The following is a 24,772-nucleotide window of genomic DNA, read 5'->3' as shown; positions in this document are numbered from 1 at the left end:
CTTATTAGAAAATTACGAAATGCACGAAATACTATCTCTAATATGCACTCTTTGTAAAATAACACGATAGAAAAATATTCACGTTTGATCTGACGACTTCAGGATAAATTATTCGATGCAACTTCTACGGTAATTATAGGTAATTAGAGATCAATGCTATGTCAAGTATCGTTAGTATGGTTAACTAAAAATGATTTTCTCTTGTATATGATAGAGAACTTCGAATTTCTTCTATCGTTAATACATTATACGTCACTGAAAATCTGTCGTAATTAATAATGCAATTAAAGGTAGAAGAAACTCTAAGTTTTCTATGGTTATAAAAGAAAATCCTTCGTTGTGTTAACAATACATGATATTGAACATTAATTTTTAAGCATAATTATCGTAGCATCGCGCCTAAGCTATCGTGAAATCGTTACATCAAGAGGGAATATTTTTTTGTGTTATTACAAAGAGTGTAACATACTATGGATAAGTATTTCGCGCATTTTAGTATGACACCTCCCCCCTCCCTCTCTCTCTCTCTCTCTCTCTCTCTCTCTCTCTCTCTCTCTCTCTTTCCCTCTCAAGCACTACGTAGTACACAAATACAATAAATATTACCACGTTTAACAACATCTTTAGTTTGTACTATTCTACTTTCATTATGTGTAATTTGAATAAAATTTTAACAATTATCATTTCTTTATATTTTTAGTGTTACACACGATCGAAAAAAAAATTATCAAAAGTTATCACTAAAACTGCGATAAATAATCAGCACGATACTTTCTTTCTGAGTGTCGTATCGTGTTTAATGTTAAAAATGTTAAAAAATAGTAATCTTGTTAAAAAAATTTTATGACATTTAATGAAACTCTAATAATATTGATTGGAACTGTTATTGAAAATGTCGTTTATCGTGTTTCTGTAAATACTTTAGAGGGAAAGATATTCCTGCTAAATTACAAAGTATAAAAGTACAAAGTTCAATTTTACATACGAATCAAGAGTAAATAAAAAATTCAATAATGAATAAAAGAATTCAGAGTTTCTTCTACTTTTAATTGCATTATTAATTACGACAGATTTTCAGTGACTTATAATGTATTAACGATAGAAGAAATTCGAAGTTCTCTATCATATACAAGAGAAAATCATTTCTAGTTAACCATACTAACGATACTTGACATAACATTGATCTCTAATTACCTATAATTACCGTAGAAGTTGCATCGAATAATTTATCCTAAAGTCGTTAGATCAAACGTGAATATTTTTCTATCGTGTTATTTTACAAAGAGTGCATATTAAGGATAGTATTTTGTGCATTTCGTAATTTTCTAATAAGATGGTTATGAAAGGAGAATGTATAAAGAATCAATCGTGACAAATCTTCGTTAATTTAATATTCCATAAAAAACGATGAGAGAATTTGATGCGGCAAATGTTATATTATTTGCAGGTTCCATACGTTTCCATCGCTTTCTCTCTTTCGACTTTCTTATTTACAAAAGTTTATTACAATTTAAATTTGTCCTATTTTTATTAATAATTTATAATCTCGTCATGTAATCGCGAGTGTGCGTAGCAGCTATCGACGCGAGCTTAGGCGCGGTGCGGCGAGACGTGGGAACGGCGACGACGCAACGCTTCTCCTTCTTTCCCCCGCCGCCGCCGGCAGCCAATGCTTGAGACAGTAGGCCGTGCTATGGCTCGAGCGGCTCGAGCCCTTCCTTCGGCGCGTAAGGCGCGCTCTCATTCGCATAATTTAAAAAATTTATATCTCGATTATTAGCAGACCAAACCCACAACAATATTGAACTTTTATGTTCATCTCGATCCCATTTACCTTTTTATGAACAGTGACCAGTATGCTCTGGGACTCCCTGTATATTTAAGCTCATAAATATGACAAGAAATAAGCAAAGTTAATTACTGTAATTTTATGTTAATCTTGTCATAATTTTTAATAATTTCACACATAGAAAGAAAAATGGACTTACTATGATGGTTTTGGCTTCGATATCCTCGAGGGTCAGCCGCTTCTTGACGTAGTGAAGTTGAAGGATTTCTCTCAACCAGTTCTTGTCCTGCAGCATCTTCTTTACAGTCAACTCATCCAGCGCGTCATTGCTGGGCGCAAACAAGGTAACATCATTCAGGCGATTGATCGAACTCATAATCTTGCCTCCATAATTGCGAAGTATCTCGTAAAATTTGCCCACCGGTCCATTTTTGTTTTCCTGCACAGCGAGAAGAAATGTCTGTCGATCATTTACGTATTGCTTGTTGCGCCTCAGTTCTACGTACGAAAAGTGGTGTCGAGAAAATAATATATGAAAAAACGGAAGTGGTTTACTTGGACACAGTGCAAATGGACACGGTGCAAATGGACACAAAATAATGTACACGTTTCAAATGGATACGGTTTATTTCGACACAGGAATTTTGGACACAGTAATTTTGTACACAGGAAAAATAAATTCTGGACAAATTACAATTTGGACACGATAAAAATGTACACCGTGCAATTGGACACGTAAAATTTGTATACCGCAAAGTTGTACACTGCAAAGTTGTACATCGCAAAGTTGTACACTGCAAAGTTGTACACCGCAAAATTGTACACCGCAACCTTGTACACCGCAAAGTTGTACACTGCAAAGATGTACATACGTACTGGGCCATCGACGCTCGCATTTATTATTCTTAATTTGCATATTTTATTTGCAGGAAAAGACAAAACGTTCGCAATTTTATTACAGGTGATTATCTTCCTTTCGCGGAAATTAGAAAAAGTAATTCTGCAATTTACAAAAACCGTGTGCGCATAAAGAAATTGCGAATAACACAGGCACACAAAAAAAGTAGTTGGTCCGGCGGACTAGACTAGTCAATTCTTATGTATTTCGACCCGCTGAATCCGAATCCAAGGTCAGAATTGCAAAGTTAGCTCGCATTTCCTAACCTAAAAAAAAATTTTTTTGCAGAATTGCTGAATTGGCTTATTTTTTCCTAACTTCAAAAAAAAATTTGTTTCTTATAATGTTGGTCCGAAAAACCAGAATAGTCTACCTTTATGTATTTTGACCCGCTGAATCCAAATTCAATGTCAGAATTGCTGCATTAGCTCATTTTTTCCTAACCTCAAAAAATATTTTTTTTTAATTATGGTCCGGCGAACCAGCCCAAATAGCACAAGGACATCTATTGTATGTCCAATGGATATCCGCTTCTAGACATTCGAACGTCCATTAAGAGTCCAAATAAGGTTCGTCGGACATTCGATGGACGTTCATAGAATATACGTTTGGGACAACTTTGTACGATCATAGAAAGTCCTTTAATGACATCCATGGGATATACGTTTGTCACAATTTTGGACATTTATAGAAATAAACCACATTTTGGACCTATTATGGTTTGATTATTTCTTTTGGGCCTTTTTCAATTAAAAGGCTTGCTGCAATAGTGGGTTAATCCACATTTTGTAAAAATCATCGACATAAAGCATAGACTGCGCATTTCCTGCAAAAAGCTCTTGAAAAGTGTTCCGGCAGAAAGTCAAAGGGGAGACATGGTCCGGGTCAATTTCTTTCTCTGTCTAGCGCCCATTATGCTACTGGTTAGATAGAGACAGCGCTTGACCCAGACCAATTGCTGTGTCCCTCTTTTGGTCGGAAAAAGAAACGGAAAAAAAAACAAAAAAGAAAAAGAAACGATAATAAAAAAGAAAAAAAAACGAAAGTAAAAAACGAAACGATAAAAAACAAAAAAAAACAATAATATATTATAACAAACATTTAAAAAAATACCAATAATTAATAATGTTAATAATAAATAAAAAAATAGTACGTATTATTTCATATTATTTCATATTATATCTAAAAGTAGACCAATTAAAATAAACCTTTTGAAAATTAAAAATAATATAATTTATTATTATTTATAAATTAATGTTAATTAGAAATATTGTAAATAATACATATATATATAATTTACAATATTTCTTTTAGATTATATAATAAAAATAATAAAAATAAATTATATAAAAGTAAGATCCAAGTGCGGACATAAATCAGATATCCAGCATAGGACGTTCTGAAGGAATAAAACATCTGTTTTAATTTCAATAATGGACATCCTATGAATGTCCATTTTATGTCCATGAACATGCGGACCTGAATTGGACTTAAAATGGACGTCCTTGAAACATCCAGTGCTATTTGGGAGACTAGTCTATTTTTATGTATTTTGACCCGCTGAATCCAAATTCAAGGTCAGAATTGCTGAATTGGCTCATTTTTTCCTAACCTCAAAAAACACCTTGTAATAGCAGTTTGGATCACAAATGTATAATCTGGAACGTGCAAGCTTGCGTAACCACATTACCCAGGGAAAATTCAATACGTATGACAAGTTTGAGCCTCTGTAAATAGCGTAGAAAATTCAGTCTTTTTTTCTATTATATCTCTTTTATTCTCGAAGATTCTGTGCAATGGCTTTCTCTTACGTTTCTTTCCTTTCACAGAAACATCACGTTTGAGCGTCCAGCAGAAATCAGCCATCATATTCACATCCCACTTGCCTTGATTATCGATACTACCCAAATAGCACTGGATGTTCCAAGGACGTCCATTTTAAGTCCAATTCAGGTCCGCATGTTCATGGACATAAAATGGACATTCATAGGATATCCATTATTGAAATTAAAACGGATGTTCTATTCAGAACGTCCTATGCTCGATATCTGATTTATGTCCGCACTTGGATTTTACTTTTATATTATTTATCTTTATTATTTTTATTATGTAATCTAAAAGAAATATTGTAAATTATATATATTGTTACGCCCGCGCTGCTGTACGATTACTGAGAAGGCCGCGTGGCGTTCCTTGACGACGGGCTGCTATTTACAAACAAGTGCCTTTGCGACTAGATTCCGAGCTGTCAAACTGTTCGGACGTATTTCTTGCAATTCTATCACTGTGTTCTTGTGTTACATTAAAGAGCCGTGTGAGTTTTCAGTGGTGTTACAATTTATTTCAATCGGGAGTGCGTGTAACATTTTGGGGGCTCGTCCGGGATCGGACGAGCGGATATCGGAACGAGCTTTAAGGAGAGAGAGGGAGAGAGTCCGGATGGTTTCGAGGACCCCGACACGTCCGAGCCCGCGAGATATTTCCGTTGAGGAGGGAACCGAAATGCCCACTACAAGGAAAAGGGCTCGAGAGCAGACTTCTGAATCTACGATGTCGGAGACGGCGGTACTGCAAGCCGTTCTCCAGGAGATGCGTGCGATACGTGAGGAGCAAGCACGAAGGGAATCGGAATTTGCAATGTTGTTGCGGCAGAGAGAAGAAGAGCTTTCTCGTTTACGAAATTTCCAGCTAAGTCCTTCTAATAATAGAGCCTCGGGCGATAATGTATTGGGGGCCGCGTCCGCGGGGGACACGTGCGGGAATCGTGCGCGAACGGAATTGGGTTTCAAATTGAAGCCTGACACTTTTGACGGGACGGTTCCGCTGCGGGAGTTCCTCTCTCAATTTCTCCTAATCGCGCGCGCGAACTTTTGGGACGACGCGTCGAAATCTGTAGCTTTGGCCGCGAGTTTAAGGGGGGAAGCGCGAACAGTTTTAGAATCGTTAGAGGACGTAGAGGTTTTTAGTTTTGAAGAATTAAAATCAAAGCTCGAGTTGCGTTTTGGGGAGGGAATTCTTACTCAAAATTCTTATTCTCTTTTTACCAATAGAAAACAAAAATCTGGGGAAAGCCTGGCTGCTTTTGGAGCTGAGTTGGAAAGGCTTTCGCGTTTAGCATATCCAGAGTGTCCTTTTTCGGTGCGGGACAAGATCGCATGTTCGCAATTTATTTCCGCCGTTTCCAATAATTTTCTTAGAAGAACTCTCCAGCTGGAAGGGATTTCTTCTTTGAAAGCGGCCGTGGAGAGAGCCAAAGCTATCGAAATCATTCAGGGGGCGAATTTTGAAAGAAAAGAAAAATTCGGGAGAAATTTTGATCGTTTTGGGAGGAATTTTGAGAGGGAGGAGAGGAAGGACGCGCGGAGTGTTGGGGGTGAGAAATCGGAGGAAGGGGGGCCCCGAAAAAATTGGCGCGGTCTCAAATCTGCAGCCAAAGATAAAGAATGTTGGGCGTGTGGAAAAACAGGACATTTCCGTTTTGAATGTCCCGACGCAAAGGGAAACGCGGCTTAGTTGAGCTTTTTGGGGCGAGTTCAACTCCGAAGGGTAATGCCCCGATTATTTTTCGTTCTAATTATAATTTGAATAAAGATTATTGTGTTTATCGTTCTCTTAGTTTTAATAATGATAATGATTCTTATTTTTGTTATGAAGGAATGCTTAATGAAAAACGTTGCTCCTTTAAGATTGATACGGGCTCTGACATCTCTATTGTAAATAGAAAATTAGTGAAAGATTATGGAGAAAAGTTGGAAACGGTAAATTGTTTTTTGAGATATCCTACCGGAGAAAAGATTCTTTGCAAAAATAAAATTTTAGCTGATATTCTTATTGGTAAATATTCTTTGAAGATTCCTATGTTCGTGGCGGAAATTCATGACGATTGTTTACTAGGGGTTGACTTTCTTAAAAAGGTTAGTTTAGAAAATGTTTTTGAATCCGCCTTCGGAAATTCTAAATCAAAAAAAGAAAAGAATTTTAATTGTCCTCGTGTTGTTTCTGTCCCTTCTGTCTTAAGGGAGCTCATTGAAAAAAATTCTGAAAATCTTGTTGATTCTCAGAAGGAAGTTTTTGCTGGTTTATTGAATGAATTTCAGGATATATTTTCTGAAGAGATAATTGCAGGAAATTGTGATATTATTTGTCATTCTATAAATGTTGAAGATTCTCCCCCCATAAAACAGGTTCCCCGACGTATTCCTTATCATATGAGAGACGAAGTTTATGGAATAATAGAGGAGATGAAAAAACATGGCGTAATAGAGGAATCTCAAAGTCCTTGGGTTTCCCCTGCGGTGTTAGTTAGGAAAAAAAATGGAGCATTGAGATTTTGTGTGGACTTCCGAAAATTGAATGCGGTTACGATTAAAGACTCCTTTCCTCTTCCTCGGATCGATGACATTTTTGATCAACTCTCAGGTAATGTTTGGTTTACTACGCTTGATTTGAAAAGTGGTTACTGGCAGGTTAAAATTCGTCCGGAGGATAGGGAAAAAACTGCTTTCTCTGTTGGTAAAGGGCTTTGGCAATTTACTGTAATGCCCTTTGGATTATGTAATGCCCCCGCAACTTTTCAGCGCCTAATGGAAAAAATTTTAAAAGACATGTTAACGAAAATTTGTTTAGTTTATCTTGATGACGTGATTATTTTTGGAAAAAGTTTTGAAGAAATGTTAGAGAATCTTAGTAAAGTCTTTCGGCGAATTCGGGAAGCAAATTTAAGAATTAATCCGGAGAAATGTTTTTTTTTTCAGAAAAAATGTTAAATATCTGGGCCATATAATTTCTGCCGAGGGGGTAGTTACAGATCCGGAAAAGATTTCCGCAGTAAAAGACTGGCCAGTTCCGCATACTAAGAAGCAATTGCGTAGCTTCTTAGGTTTTTGTTCGTATTATCGCAAATTCGTTAAAGGTTTTTCTTTTATTTCAAAACCTCTTTATGCATTAACGGAAGATAAAGTTAAATTTTCTTGGGGAGAAGAATGTCAAAATGCTTTTGACGAATTGAAACGCGTGTTATCTTTTTCTCCTATGCTTTCTTTTCCGCGGGAGGAGGAGAAATTCATTTTAGATACCGATGCTTCTAATATCGGTATTGGTGCAGTTCTTTCCCAGAAACAGGATGGAAAGGAACGAGTTATAGCCTATTTTAGTCGCGTTTTGAATAAAGCCGAGAGGAATTATTGCGTTACGCGTCGAGAACTTTTGGCGATAGTTGAAGCAATCAAAGCTTTCCGTCATTACCTCTTGGGACAAAAATTTTTGATTCGTACAGATCACGTTTCCCTTAGATGGCTTTTGTCTTTCAGAGATCTTGAAGGACAGCTCGCGCGTTGGTTGGAGAGACTCCAACAATTTGAATTTGAAATTGTTTTTCGGAAAGGACAGTTTCACGGAAATGCCGATGGACTGTCTAGACGTCACTGTGAATCTCAAGGTTGTAGATATTGTGCTAAGATCGAAGAAAATTGTGCTCGAGAGTCGAGGAAAACTATTACCTTGGCTCGTATTACCTTGGCTGAAGAAAATTTAGAAGAATGGCAAAGGGAACAGAAAGAGGATCCTAGTTTGTCGGTAATTTTTCGCGGTAAGGAAACAGGAGTACGTCCTTTACGCACGGAAGTTTCGGATGTTTCTACCCGTATTTACTTGTTGTATTGGGACGTTATAAATCTTAAGAACGGTGTCCTTTATAAGAGTTGGTATGCTCCAAATTTGAAATCTAGCTTCCTTCAATTATTAGTTCCACGTAAACGAGTCAAGGAAATTTTAGAGAAAGCCCATGATTCTTTGTCGGGAGGACATTTCGGGGTGAATAAGACCTTGGAGAAAATTAGGAAGCGGTTTTACTGGGCTTCATGTAAACAAGATGTAGAGGACTGGTGTAAATCCTGTGAAGTGTGTGTGGCAAGAAAGGGCCCCTTGGGAAAGGGAAAGTCTCCTTTGCAAATCTTCAATGTTGGAACTCCGTTCGAAAGAGTTCAAATGGATATTCTTGGTCCTTTTCCCATTACTTCTTCTGGAAATAAGTATTTGCTTGTTGTAGTCGACTGTTTTACCAAATGGGTAGAAGCTTTTCCCTTGAGAAATATTAGAGCAAAAACAGTGGCGGAGGTTTTTGTTAATCAAATTGTTTCCAGGCATGGGACACCTTTCGAAGTTCATACGGATCAGGGAAGGAATTTCGAGTCCAAGCTTTTTACTGAACTCATGGAACTTCTCGGAATTAGAAAGACAAGAACTACTGCCTTGCATCCTCAATCGGATGGTCAGGTTGAAAGACAGCATCAAACCATTACTAATTATTTGGCGAAGTATATTTCTTCAAATCAGAAGGATTGGGATCGTTGGATTCCTATGTTTCTTTTGGCCTATAGAACCTCAAAGCATGAGGCTACTGGAGTGACTCCGGCAGAGTTGTATTTTGCGCGAGATCTTAGATTGCCTTTGGATTTGTTACGAGGGAAACCGCCTGAATCTTGTAAGGAAGACCCTCATACTGCGGAAGGTTTCGTTAAGGATTTTCAACGAAAAATGGAGGGATTTCATGCGAGTGTTAAGGAAAGATTAGATATTCGATCTTCACGTGTTAAGTCTCGCTATGATCGCAGAGCTAGACATATTTTATTTCAGGAGGGGCAGAAGGTCTGGTTCTTCAATCCCCGAAGAGTTAAGGGGAAGGCTCCTAAATTACAAAGTGATTGGGAGGGACCTTATTTTATTGTTAGGAAATTGAGCGAAGTAGTTTATTGTATTCAGAAAACTCCGAAACATAGAAGAAAGATAGTTCATTCAGATAGGTTAGCTCCTTTTTATGAGAGGAAATTGGTGCGATAGGTGAGTCGGAGCCCGGAATAGAAAATAAAAAAAAGAAACGAGACGTTGACAAAAAAAGAATTGTTTTTTTTTGGAAATTGGAGAAGTTTGTTGCTTGTTGTTTTATTTTCTTTTCAGGAAAAGAAAAAAAATTACGAAACGAGAGATGCTTTACAAGCTTTCCTGGAAAGTGAGCGAAATCCTTTCGACGGGGGATCAGTTTCTTTTCTTTGTGATTAAATGAAGACTGCCTCACCCACGGTTTTTGAGCCGTGGTTTTCCCGTGGGGCGAAGGGCAAATGCCGGGGCAGGGACTAGAGGAGTCCTTTCAGGACGACGGGTCCACGGTGGCTACCCCCCTCTTGTCCGAAGAGGAACGGCGACGTCGGTTAAAGCGTGGAGGGCAGCGTTTGGATCAAATCCAGTAGACGAGAACCTAGAGGAGTGGAGTTCACTCAGGAGTCGGCCCAGGGAGAGGGAGATCGTCTCTTCCTCAGAGAATGCCGAATAGTGGTTCTAAAAGGACTTTTGGAAAGGATGGAGGTCCTGGATTTCCCTGAAGACAATTAGGACTTATTTAGGAGCGGCGCTCGGTAACCTGGGACAAAGCTCAGGGAGAGCAGGAGGCCGTCCTGGAACTTTTGTGTCCTAATCGGGGAAACGGAAGACTGCCTTGGTACTACCCTTTCGGATTGTCGGGACGACAATCTTGAAGAGAGAGGGTAGTGTTACGCCCGCGCTGCTGTACGATTACTGAGAAGGCCGCGTGGCGTTCCTTGACGACGGGCTGCTATTTACAAACAAGTGCCTTTGCGACTAGATTCCGAGCTGTCAAACTGTTCGGACGTATTTCTTGCAATTCTATCACTGTGTTCTTGTATTTGTGTTACATTAAAGAGCCGTGTGAGTTTTCAGTGGTGTTACAATTTATTTCAATCGGGAGTGCGTGTAACAATATATATATATATATATATATATATATATATATATTATTTACAATATTTTTAATTAACATTAATTTATAAATAATAATAAATTATATTATTTTTAAATTTCAAAAGGTTTATTTTAATTGTTCTACTTTTAGATATAATATGAAATATGTAATATGAAATAATATGTATTATTTTTTTATTTATTATTAACATTATTAATTATTAGTATTTTTTTAAATGTTTGTTATAACATATTATTGCTTTTTTTCGTTTTTTATTGTTCTGTTTTTTTTATTTTCGTTTTTTTTCTTTTTTGTTTTTTTTTTCGTTTCTTTTTCCGACCAAAAGAGGGATACAGCAATTGGTCTGAGTCAAGCGCTGTCTCTGACCTAGTTTACACTGAGCACTTGGTACGCATATCAAATAGTAAATAACTAGTGAATGTGTTTAATCATTGGCTGATCAGCTTAAATTCACTACTTGATACGCGTACCCAAGTGCTCGGTGTAAATTAGGGCTCTGTCTAAGCAGTAGCATAATGGGTGCTAGACAGAGAAAGAAATTGACCCGGACCATGTCTCCTCTTTGTCTTTCTGCCGGACACTTTTCAAGAGCTTTTTGCAGGAAATGCACAGTCCATGTTTTATGTCGATGATTTTTACAAAATTTGGATTAACCCACTATTGCAGCAAGCTCTTTAATTAAAAAAGGCCCAAAAGAAATAATCAAACCATAATAGGTCCAAAATTTGGTTTATTTCAGACTTTCTATGAATGTCCGAAATTGTGACAAACGTATATCCCATGGACGTCCATTAAAGGACTTTCTATAAACGTACAAAGTTGTGCCAAACGTATATCTTATGGACGTCCATCGAATGTCCGACGGACCTTATTTAAACTCTTAATGGACGTCCGAATGTCCAGAAGCGGATATCCATTGGACATACAATGGATGTCCTTGTGCTATTTGGGTACATCTTCTTGATCTCCTGATGAAATCTTTCTTCCTGTTCTTCACTATAATCACCTAGATTTTCTGGGAAGTAGTCGATATGAGAATCTAAGAAATGCAACTTAAGTTTCATTAAGCAACCCAATTTTCTATAATTCTCTATCATTTTCGCCACCCTTTCTCTGTAATCTTCACTTTTGTGATTTCCTAGAAAATTTTTTGTGACACCTTTGAAACTCAGCCATGCTGCGCTCTCGTTTCTTATTCATTTTGGTGACAAAATTGTCGTCTCTCAACATTTTACGTATTTAAGGTCCATCGAAAATTCCTTCCCGCAATTTGGTATTCAGAGACGTTGGAAAATTTTTTTTGTAAATACTGATAGCATTCACCATTTTTATTCAGAGCTTTCACCCATTGTTTCATAAGTCCTAATTTGTTATGAAGAAGTGGAAGAAGAACTTTTGAAGACTCAACTAACGGTTCATTTATGATATTTTTAGACCCAGGTTGCAGAGACGTTCTTGTCGGCCATTCTTTTCTTATGTATTGGTTTGTTTGATCTCTACTATCCCATTCATACACATAGAAAGCATGGATTTTTTGTGTAACTGGATTGTTGACCCAATAATATTGTGAGAATTTTTAGATCCCCACAAATTTGCCACCTATGTTCTGTGTATTTAATTTTTTCAAGAACTATTTTCAGGTTTGTGTACTCTTCTTTTATCACTACCGAGTGCGTTACAGGAATGGAAGCATATACATTAGTATTGTGTAGCAACACTGCTTTCAAGCTTCTTTTAGAGGAATCGATGAATAGTCTCCATTCATCAGATTTGTAACATACTGGTTTCAGTTTGTTCATTAATCCAAACCTTCGAGAATAAATGAGTTGTATATAATAGAAAAAGGGAGTGAATTTTTCACGCTATTTACTCACACAAACTCAGACTTGTCATACGTATTGAATTTTCCTCGGATAATGTGGTTACGCAAGCCTGCACACTATGGATTATACATTTGTGACCCAAACTGCTTTTACAAGGTGTTTTTTGAGGTTAGAAAAAAATGAGTTAATTCAGCAATTCTGACCTTTAATTTGAATTCAGCGGGTCAAAATACATAAAGATAGACTAGTTTGGTCCCCCGGATCAACAATAAAAAAATTTTTTTTAGGTTGGAAAATGCAAGCTAACTTTGCAATTCTGACCTTAGATTCGGATTCAGCGAGTCGAAATACATAAGAATTAACTAGTCTGGCCCGCCGGACCAACATTAAAAAAAATTTTTTTTGAAGTTAGGAAATGCGAGCTAACTTTGCAATTCTGACCTTGGATTCGAATTCAGCGGATCGAAATACATAAGGATTGACTAGTCTAGTCCGTCGGACCACTTTTTTTTATGTGCCTGCAGGCCTGCCAGATTTCCAGATCTGGTACCACGTTTTGGCCGTGGAGGGGGTAACTTATACCACAAGAGGTTGAGAGTTGACACAGCCAGGTTTTAGATGTCCTTTAGCGCCCTCATGATATTAACGACGTGGACATGTACTACGTAACCAATGTTCACGTTAGGGCCAAGGAGTAACGCGTATCTGTATAATGTTGGTCCCGTTCCGTGCTATTGTGCACGAAATGTCTTTGCGATAACACAAAGTTATCATGCAACATAATCTCGAAGATCCATGATCGGATTGATCCTTGCACGCTTTTATTATCACTTTGTTCGATTGTATTATTGTCTCGCTCGTTAACATAATTACGTTATAAGACCGGCATATTTTTAAAATAGAAATCAAATAAATTTTTTATTTTTTTTTTATACATTAAATGTATGTGTGTGTGTGTGTGTGTGTGTGTGTGTGTGCGTGCGTGCGTGTGTGTGTGCGCGCGCGTATATTAATATCACAATTACATTAATATATAATCTAAAACAAATTATTCATAAATAATTCTGTGATTTAATGCAAATAGAAAAGTGACAATTTTTTGAATTAACTCTTACTGATTGTTATTATTTTGTAAATAAAATGTTGTAAAATTGTATTCAGTCTAATAGTTATATTCTTGTTGTGCTCTCTATTAGAATTAGGAATATATACAGTATTAAAATAAAATAATATATATATTGACGATTATTTAACAACACGTTGCAGAATGTCAATGATAACGATTTGTAAACGATTAAATGCACAATTTCCAAACATTTATTAAATAAAGAAATAAAGAAAAGAAAGAAAGTAAATGATAGAAATCCACTCTTGGCCAATGTGTACATCTGCCTAAAAAAATTAACTGTTAATTTAAAAAGATTTACGATTTGTGCGAAAATAGAAGATTAAATTATGTTATATCTGTTTTAATTAATAAATTAATTAATTTTTTTACTCTTTACGGAATGGAACCAACATTCTACACATATGTGTTACTCCTTAATCCTAATGTGAATTGGTTACGTAGTACATGTCCACGTCGTTGATGTCATGAGGGCGCTGAAGGGCACTTAAAACATGACTGTGTCAGCTCTCAACTTTTTCTAGTATATGCTGGTACCAAATCTGGAAATCTGGCAGGCCTGTGTGCCTGTTATTAATTATTCGGCCCAATACTACGAGACAGAGCGTTCTCTATCTCTCCGAGAATTCTCGGTACCGACGCCTTCTTTTCCCGAAATCCTCAAGACACAAGAAATCATCGGACGGAAAGAAAACAACACCTGCCTCGCGTCCCGTACCGCGCACCACCAAACTCGAGCACGAGCAAGTACCGCCCATCGCGCCGCACACCGCGCCGCGCTACAAAACGCGAGTACCTCGCCGCAGGGCATTACTCGCCGCCGTCGCGTCACCAGACCCCGCGACCATCACAAACGCCGCACGCGACCGACACACAGCTAATCAGAGCAAAACTCACGTTTCTTTGTATATATCTTGTAAATATTGTACATACGACTTAATTTCTGTTAAAATATACTGTAATTTTATAAACGTAATTAACCTATTGTCTCAGGAACCCTTTCCTACACCCTAGATCCCGGCGAGCTAGTCAGAGTGGGAAATACGGTCGTTACACTATACTATAAACAAGTGCCAAAAAGTTATGCATGGGTGTACCTAAAACATATTTCTTGCTATATTATCCATTTTTGTGGACCAATTGAAACCAAACTGCAACAGATAATCTACTATTATCTAAAGGAACAACAACGACTTATCGTTACCTTATGCTTTCTTGAAATTGTATTATATACATGAAAATCATTGAATGATTTATTGTAGTCCTATTTAACAACTTATTCTAACAAGATGCAGTCGTGTTTCAATGTATTGTAATCGCTTTAATGATGTCGATAATGAAGCCATGCAACGTGATGCGACAACATAACGCACCGTTCATATTCATTGTATTTGCTATCTATTAAGCCGACCAACAATATTTTCATTACTCTTAATATTTAATAATTGAGCGATATTATCGATTAACGCGTTAATTAAAATGCAGAATTCTATTTTATTACGAAAGGACTCTACAGATAAATTGAAAGAATTAATATAACGTCTGTGACCAAAAATTAGTGATTTTGGCGTTAATAAAATCGACTGTCAAAGCGTAATTTTAAAAATCCGTACAGCTGACCGTGGCAGCCGAATGTATTAATGCCAATAATTTGATATGATTCTCGTGAGCTCGGATCGGGTACTAACCTCCAGAAAATCCTTAACGGTGATATCAATTATCATTAGAGGTCGTTGAATTAAATGAACGACTCCATTCCGTACTGGGATATTAGGTCTAATTATCTTCGTAATCACTCTTCCTCGTGGATGGAAATGATCGCCCACCAATGTGTCCGATTGCACGTAGACTGAAAATTAAACTATGAATTAGTCATTGAAACACAATACGCGCGAGGGAGGGTTCTATCTTTGGCGCTGTCTCTAATAGTATTAGTACGTTTTTGATTGGAAGTAGTTATACTATGGGAGTTCTAACCCAAACAATAGAATGGGGGAAGGAGGAGGGGGTAATTACCTGTCACATAAATTTCAAAATTCTGTTGTTTATTGTTCTTTATAACAATTGACCCTGTCATAAATTTCAAAATTTCTTTTGTTTATTGTTTTTTATAAGAAATGAGAAACTTGTCTCAACATGTTTTCGAAAGTTCTTTGTACTCAGGAGTCGCCGCCGCCGCTCAGATACATAGGTAATTTGACTTTGTTATTATTATATATATAATGTAATTTTTATTTGATTATTTATAATTTGAGTTAAATTATATATTTATATGTACTCTAATTTAAATTATAAATAATTAAATAATAAAAATTATATTACGTATATTCTACCCCAGTTATAGTTTGCCCTCTCTCTTTTTCTCTCTCTCCCACAACACTAATCATATAAGCAGCGCCATTATCTCGGCTGCCAGCGAGCGTTGATATCAGGCTGCTAGATTTTATAAATTTTAAAAATATTTTTAAAAAATGTAACATTCGGATACTGTAGTAATGATAATATGATGTGAGAAAGAAAGACAAAATATCAGAATATCTTAATAAGCGAAAGGATATATATTTATGTTCTTTAAATTATTTTACAAGTTTAACGCAAGATAAAAACTTTTGGCTCGCGACTCGCGCTGTCGTTATTGCTCCGGTGTCTCGTCGCGAACTGCCTGGACCCCCGAATCACCGAACGTTCCGGCGCGAAAGTACAATGTAAAGCAGACACGAATTGTTCACGTGAAAACATACAGTCAGAGCGTGTACAAGACTTCGGAACAGCTGTGAAGATCACGCATGTACATATTCGCTCCTACAATACTGTAGTCTATGTTTAATATTATACCTGAAAATTGTCTTTCAATTGAACGTCTTGCAACATGTTAAATCTCAGTAGGACTTTTTCTCTTTTTCTAAAATTCTTTTCAAAGATCACGTGACTTTACATATAGCATAAGTACATATAGAAACTCTTAGAGCACCCCTTAGACGTTTTCAAGTCAGTTTTCGAGCCACTTTGCCCAAAAGCTTGTGTATTCTAAATTTTTTTTCCAAGTGCGATTTAGTGAACATTTCAGTTTTTCCGCAAAATGGCAAATTTCGAACGAGTGGAACGCAAACTTTTACAACAAGCAAACGGAGTCGCTACATTACGTGAATTTTTTACATGGTTACAATAATGTGAGGAATGCATCGAACAACTCGAGGAACGTAATTGTATCAAGCGTCCTCGACTTGCCATTGGACAGAGACAATTTTTGGTGGCGAGAATCGCTCAACTCTTGGGTGAAGAAACGCTCCTGCAAAGACGTTTTATGTACGTCGGCGGCAATTACGCGAGCACTAGTGACGATAGTAAACGCAAGACTTGAGTGGCGTGAATAAATACTGCATTCGAGAGCCGTATTAACCGGTGCAGTAATTAACGTGCGTCACATCGAACCTCGTCATTTTTTAGAAGATGTCAAAAACATTGTGCTCGAGCGAATGCAGGAGGCAATAAACATACACAGTAGTGTAAAAGTGAACACCGCGTTCAATGGCAAATTTATAGCAGGAGATAAACGTGCCAACAAGAGTGTGAATAAAAAAAATAATGCACTTTTCCAGTTATCAGATTTGAACGAATGGTATGAGCTGTACGTTATCGAGCCTACATTAGCGTTGCTCGAAGAATTCCAAGAACGCGATAGTGGGTGGACGTTGCCGCGTATACTAAATTTAACTATTAATACAAATTTAACTATTAATATAAGTACAATTCTATGCGTGCGGGATGTCATTTTACATTACCACGGTCTATTATATTGAAAAAAGCGGTAATCAACGTGCAATCTGAAGACAATGCATGCTTCGCATGGTCGATGGTCGCCGTTCTACATCCTGCAGAAACACACAATGATAGAGTGTCGTCGTACCCTCCCAGCTAGCCAGGCCTGTTAAAATCACATATTGTGAAAGCTTTACAGCAAGGATTGTTTCAATTATTGTTTCAATTTTAACAACAATTTTATGACAAGTAATTGTTTGTTGCTTTGTCTTCTAAAAGTTTCGAGCAAATTTACGGAAAAAGTTTTCATCACACGTGGCTGCAAATAACAGAGAAAGACTTGTACAAAGTCTTTCTCTGTTATTTGCAGCCACATGTGATGAAAACTTTTTCCGTAAATTTGCTCAAAACTTTTAGAAGACAAAGCAACAGACAATTACTTGTTATAAAATTAGTAGCAAGAACAAAATAAAACTTGCCGAGCACACTTTTGCAACAAAATTGCGACAAGGTATGTCCGTAAACAGCTTAGTTTTTGCTCGCAAGGCTTGTCGCAAATAGTATGACGCACATTTCATACAAATAACAGGGTTGCATTATCGGGTTTTAAACTTTATTTCTGGGTGACTTTACTATCTATCTCGAGATGGCGCATTTTCCGTGAAAAAGATTTACCTACTGGATTAATAAAAGGGGCTCGTCGAGAACAGAAAACCAAGTATAATTGCACCATTCACATATGATATTGGACTAATCAGTCCAATATTCCATTTTTGTTGATCTTAATTTCGATAAGATTTGTCCTGTTTTTGCCACAAATTTGCTATCATATTGTGTACAGCAATGTTTGCCTTGTTCTTGCTGCAAATTTGTTGTTTACTTTTTGCTTTATTAGCAAATTTTACCCTGTTATTTGCATAAAATATGCGTCATACTATTTACAACAAGCCTTGCCAGCAAAAGCTAAGCTTAATGCGGACATACCTTGTCGTAATTTTGCTGCAAAGGTTTTCTCGAGTTTGCAGCAAACTTCGCGCAAAGTTTGCGTTATTTTACTATCTGGGCTCATTACGGTACTGTTTGGAATTTCGGAGATATAGATTTTCCAATCGCTCTGAAATACATTAGAAAATTCGAGCAACTTAATAACAATATTTCCATCAACGTATATGGCATCGAAGAAAATAGATTTGTCCCCCTGTGACTCTCAAGTGAAAAGAAGGAGAAACATGTAAATTTATTATACAAGATAACGAAGGCAACGTGGGACACTTTGTGTGCTGATATAAAATCTCTCTCGGCTCATAAGCTCACAATTGAGCAAACGCAATGGGAAAAAATACATTTGCGATCGGTAAGTAATAATTCTTTTATAAACATATTCATAAATTTTTATCAGATAATAGTAAATTAAATTTTTTTTCTTTGTTATTCACAGGTGCCTACATTACTTCTATTCCGAGGAAAAATTACAATCATACGCTGTAGACTGTAATCGGATGAATGACTGCGCCATTCTATTACCGAGTGAAAAGGACAAGTGGTTGAAGTTCCGTAACCCAAACAATAAGGAGCGACTTCCCTTTGTCGTATACGCTGATTTGGAGTGTGTACTGCAGAAGACGCAACCTGACACAGAGCAAAGATCGTACAAATATCAACATCATCAGATATTCAGCATCGGATACTATGTGCGATGCTCATATAACGACATGTTATCCATGTATCAGTTTTGTCGCGATCCCAATTGCATATCATGGTTTACGAAATAATTGAAAAAATTGACGCATAACGTTAAAACTTGTTTATCCGCTAATGTTTCCATGAACGCGTTGTCAAAGAAACAGTGGAAGGCGTACCGTAGCGCAACACATTGCCATATCTATGATAAACCGTTCGCATCAGACGATACGCCAGTGCGCAATCATTGCCATATAACCGGTAGATATCGTGGTCCCGCGCATTCAAATTGTAATCTAAATTACAAAAATTCATATTACATTCCAATAGTTTTTCATAATTTATCAGGCTACGATTCGCATTTTATAATAAAAGAAATAGCAACCGCGTTCAAAGGTAGCGCCAGTTTGCTACCAATAACAAAAGAAAAGTACATTTCTTTTACCAAAATTGTTGAAGATACCACCGAAGAATACTCGCAAAAATATATGCAGTTACGATTCATAGATTCATACAGATTCCTTAACACCAGTCTCGACAAATTGGCGTCATATGTATCTTAATAATGACAAATTAAAAATTGTACGGTCTAAATTTGTAAACCTATCTGATGAAGAAATTAGTTTATTAACTCGAAAAGGTGTGTTCCCGTATGAGTACGTGAATTGTGTGGACAAGTTGCAGGACACGTGTTTACCGTCGCGCGAATTATTTTTTAGTTCCTTGACCGATGATACGGTATCCAAGAGCGATTATGCGCATGCCGAAACTGTTTGGAAGTGATTTTCTATCAATACCTTGGGTAAATACAATGATTTATATTTAAAAACAGATATTTTATTATTAGCAGATATTTTTGAAAATTTTTGCGACACGTGTATCAAAAGTTACGGTCTCGATCTCGCACATTATTAAACATTACCAGGTTTCACGTGGGACGCTATGCTGAAATATACACGTGTCAAGTTTGAGCTACTCATGGGTATCAATATGGTATTGTTTATAGAACGCGTTATACGCGGTGGTGTCAATGTACAGGTAGATATGCGCGAGCCAATAATAAGTATATGCAGTCGTACAACTTATCAAAACCATCGTCGTACTTGATGTACTTTGACGTCAATAATTTGTATGTATGGACAATGTGTCAACCTTTGCCTTACGCTAAATTTCAATGGGTCGAGGATGTCTCAAATTTTAATGTAAATGCAATCGCTGTGGATTCGCCTACGGGTTACATTCTCGAGGTCGATCTCGAGTATTTACAACATCTTCACGATGCACATGCCGATTTACCCTTCTGCCCAACGCGTGACAAACCGCCCGGTACGCGGGAAGAAAAACTGCTTGCAACTGTTTACGATAAGAAGTGTTACATTATCCATTACCATAACCTGCAGCAATGCCTGCGCCACGGTCTTCGCGTAAATCAAATACACCGTATATTGCAATTTGTTCAATCTGCATGGCTCCGCAAGTACATAGAATTAAATACACGATTTCGAACCCTCGCGAAAAACGACTTTGAAAAAAATTTATACAAACTCATGAACAACGCAGTATTTGTTAAAACGATGGAAAATGTGCGCAATCACGTTGACGTAAAACTTTTAACAAAATAGGAGGGACAATATGGCGCGGAGGCAAAATGATCGCAAGACCTAATTTTCACAGTAGAAGCGTATTTTCAGAGAACTTAATTGTCGTTGAATTGCGTAATCTCGAGGTGAAATTCAACAAGCTGATCTATGTAGGAATGTGTATACTCGACATTTCAAAAATCTGTTTGTATGAATTTCACCACGAGTACATGCTACCGCTGTACCGCGACAAATGCGAAGTAATGTATACCGATACCGACAATCTCATATATCACATCGGGTGTAAGAATATTTATGAAAATATGAAACGCGATATTGTAAGATTCGACGGAAGCGATTATTCGATCGGCAATGCGTACAGTATGCCTCTCGAAAATAAAAAAGTGCCGGATCTAATGAAGAATGAGAACAACGGTGCGATAATGACCAAGTTTGTTGGACTCAGAGTGAAAATGTATACAATGGGCGGAAGAAGGATACCAAAAAAGCTAAAGAGTAGCGTCGTCGCGCGAACTATAACGTTCGAGGATTACACGCGCTGTCTCCGCGAAGAGATTGAACTAACACGTCGCCAGTCGTGTATGAGATCTAACTTGCAGGAAGTATACACAGTTTCCGAAAGGAAAATTGCCCTAAGTCCGTACGACAACAAACGATGTATCGTACCGGATTCGGTTGAGACGTTGACGTGGGGACATTGGGGGATACCTTTGTAATATATTTAATATTAAACACATATTTCGTATTTGTATGTATTTTACATTGTGTATTTTACATTTTACATATATTTTATAGTTTTACATTTTTTGTACCGTATAATACATTTTACACATATTTTATGTATTTCATATTTCTGCGTCTTTTGTATTTCATATTTCACGCGTATGTTATTTTTATATATCTAAAACTTGTACGAAATAAAATTTTTATATATATTATGTATTAAGGATAATGGAAGGATAATAAAGATACTCTTTATTATGTATCATAAAAATTTATTTGCATGTTTTATACATTATACTTTCATAGGTTTCAATAAATAAACTTTTTTCTATATGAATCAAACGATATTGTCTTTGTGTATCCATGAATTGTGTAATCCATCGAATCCCAACCACTTTACGTGGACCTCGTCACTCTTCCTGCGTAATACTTTCTCCACAAGAAATACATCCGGATGAGTTGCGCGATGCAATTCGTGCTCATAGAACGCTCCAGCTATAGATTTTTCGCGATAATCCTCGAGTAGATAGGTTACGGGATTGATATGCTGGACTTTAACGGTCTTAAACACCTCAGTCGTCCAATTTGGTGTATACTCCTTCTCAAAGACAGTTTTGTACTTGCTTATGCGTACAGAGTCACCGACTTTAAATTTCGCCGGACCGGCAATCTTTATAGCGTTGTATACTGTAGTCAAGAGTTTTTCAGCTACCGCAGACGTTATGTCAACGGGTCGCATGCCAACTGTTTGATGCTTTCGAGTATTATAATTTGACACGAGACGTGGTAACAAGTCGATCCATTTGTAATTGCCGTTGAATGTAAATTGCTTCTACATGTCGTTTTTCAGCGTGCGATTAAACCGCTCAACGACCGGCGCCTTCATTATAGAGTACGTAGAATAATGATTGATATCATGTTTTTTCAAGAGTTTCTGCACGTCAGCGTTGTAAAACTCTTTCTCCATATCGATTTGCAAGTTTTTCGGATGTCTACTGCCCTCTCGAATTATTTTTGCAATAACGTTAGCCGTCTCGCTTCCGCCCTTGCTCTTGAGTGGTACAGTCCACGCATACTTGCTCAGCACATTGATGACAGTGAGTATATAGTGATAGCCTTTGTTGAAACGCGAATACGGATGCATCTCGACGATATCAGCCTGCCACAAGTCGTCGTATCCTCGAACTATAACACGTCTTCGTGGAAAATTTCTTCTTGCTGGAGCGTGCAGTTCCTCGACGAGTCGCAGCCTCCCAGAACTAACGCGTCTATTAAATTTCGATGATTTCATGTTTCACAAACTATCGATCAAGTAATAACGCGTGCGATGAAATTACACTACGATTTATTTTATTCATTTATTCATATTTTCTTTACGTTTGTTTCGCGTTTTTTTTTACGTTCTTTTACATTCGTTTCATGTTCTTTCACGTTCGTTTCACGTTCTTTCACATTTGTTTCACGTTCTTTCACGTTCGTTTCACGTTCTTTCACGTTAGTTTTACGTTCTTTCACGTTCGTTTCACGTTCTTTGACGTTCTTTCACATTCTTTCACGTTCGTTTCACGTTCTTTCACGTTCGTTTTACGTTCTTTCATGTTTGTTTCACGTTTTTTCATGTTTGTTTCACGTTTGTTTCATGTTTGTTTCATGTTCATTTCACATTAATTTATAATAAGACCAGCCTCGCAAAGTTCCTCAATTATTGACAGCATCTCGTTGTGATGTGCATTGTGACCAGCTTGACGCGAAGCTTCAAGCAAACGTAAGCGATCCACTAGCTCGTTGGGATCATCCCAATGCACGTAATCGATCGCGTTATCATTTAATGTCACAGCGTTAGGTAATCTTTTTCCAATCGTAAATTTATCATTTAATAACGGTGCAATTATATATTTATACTTATATTCCTTGTTACTCAATAATCGACCGTGTGAAACGTTATTTTGTTTATGCGCGTTTGTAACCAACAATATGTTTTTATACTTTTGTTTATTGTTTTCTATGTAGAGGGAGTCATCAAGATATCTCTTAAAGATCAACTCGTAAAGACCGGGTGTGCCAACATATCGCATACCGTCGACAATTATGTTATCTTTGCTGTCCACGTCAAACATTTTACTACCAAGCATCATTCCACATTCTATCCTTGCCCAGACAAACACCATAAACGATATCTATAATTTTCTCTTTTTCACCATTACCGCTGAGGAAATCTACGATGTACTCAAGAGTAGGTCAAGACCTAGCGGACCAAAATGCTGCGACAACGCTTTTTGACCCTTTAGTATTTGCAAACGATTTCGAACAATTGCTGCAAACAAATCGTCTGCGGTTTCGAAAACATCTTCGTTCTCGAGCGACTTGGATATTTGGTTGTACAAGTACCGTACTCGGCGTGGATACTATCGCTAACGAATCCATCACTGGTGAATCCATTGCATCGTTTGACGTATGCTGCTGCTGCTCTTGCTGTATCGATGGTAAATCTACCGCATCGTTTAATGTATGCCGCATAAGTTTGTACGATTCGTTTAAGACGTGATCCATCGAAGTGTTTTTTTCGTTTCCTCTTTATCTTACTCTGTATCATATCCTTCTGGACAAACGACATTTTAACGTCATCGTCACGAGACTCCTCTTTTATTTCGTACTAGAATTGTCAACGATCTTTTGCAGCAGTTTAATGAGAGGCTCAAAATGTCGCGATATCCTCCTCGATCCTACCGGTCTTCAAGGCGCGATGTTTTTTTCTAATTGATTCACTCGTTTTCTCAATCTCCTTTGCGATTTTTTGCTCGTGTATATCTTTGTTTTCAGCCATGTTGACGTTTGTTTAACGTTGATGTATCGATAACGACTAACCGTTCCGCGGTATCGCGAACTCGTTAAATCCTCTTCTATATCGTCCGTTAGCAAGCTCACTGTCCTTGTCTATCACTAGAAATCCATAATCACGCTGCTAACAATCGCGGCACAATGCACAAAAATAATCGTACGTCATATCGGTATTCATGTGATCGTTGTACACATGCTTTAGGTTGGTATTATCCTGCTTGAACAGGATCAATAAGTTTGCGTTGTCACGTATAAGATGTTTAGGTATTCTAGCATACGTCTGACACAGATAAAAACTATCAACGTTTGAGTGTCTACCCATTGAAAAATATTCTCTTATCGTATTTTGCTTGTCGCACGCCACGTCATCAAAAATAAAGATTGAGTTTGGATGCACCTCGCTCGGAGGAATGACGTCACTGTTATTAGAGAATGTAAAGTAACCGATTTCATCATCGATCGATGTTAACAAATTCTCCAAATATCGATATTTTGACTGTTGCAACGACTTCGAGTACACGTACACGTTCTCGAAACGTACGCCGTGCGGACTTTCCAACAAACTCATGGTAACATTGGTTTTACCACAATTCGAGGGTTCGCAAATAATCGCACGTATAGTATTTCTCCGCAGTATTTCACCATGCTTACGCTTCTTACCACTGCAACCCATCAGTGACAACTTGTCGTCGTAATTTGTAACGCCTATCGCCAACGGTTGTCGCACGAACTTTATTTTCTACTAAATAAAAAGGTAGGAT

The 24,772-nt window shown here is 37.3% G+C and overlaps 1 protein-coding gene across 5 annotated transcripts in view; it reads right to left on the bottom strand.

Annotated features, from left to right (window-relative positions):
* Window positions 1-24,772, bottom strand: part of LOC105832409 (fasciclin-1-like) — a 365,719-nt gene that overhangs the window by 87,538 nt on the left and 253,409 nt on the right. For all 5 annotated transcript variants that reach the window (XM_036285356.1, XM_036285355.1, XM_036285358.1 and 2 more), the window contains 2 exons: window positions 15,099-15,259; window positions 1,989-2,228 (listed from right to left, as the gene is read on the bottom strand). In XM_036285356.1, coding sequence (XP_036141249.1) covers window positions 1,989-2,228; window positions 15,099-15,259 — 401 coding nt within the window. The remainder of the gene's footprint in view (window positions 1-1,988; window positions 2,229-15,098; window positions 15,260-24,772) is intronic.

The sequence above is a fragment of the Monomorium pharaonis genome, chromosome 4, assembly GCF_013373865.1.
Source record: "Monomorium pharaonis isolate MP-MQ-018 chromosome 4, ASM1337386v2, whole genome shotgun sequence".
Classification (NCBI taxonomy): Eukaryota; Metazoa; Arthropoda; class Insecta; order Hymenoptera; family Formicidae; genus Monomorium; species Monomorium pharaonis.
Note: the sequence above shows the minus strand (reverse complement) of the source record. Positions and strands in the feature narration are given on the sequence as shown.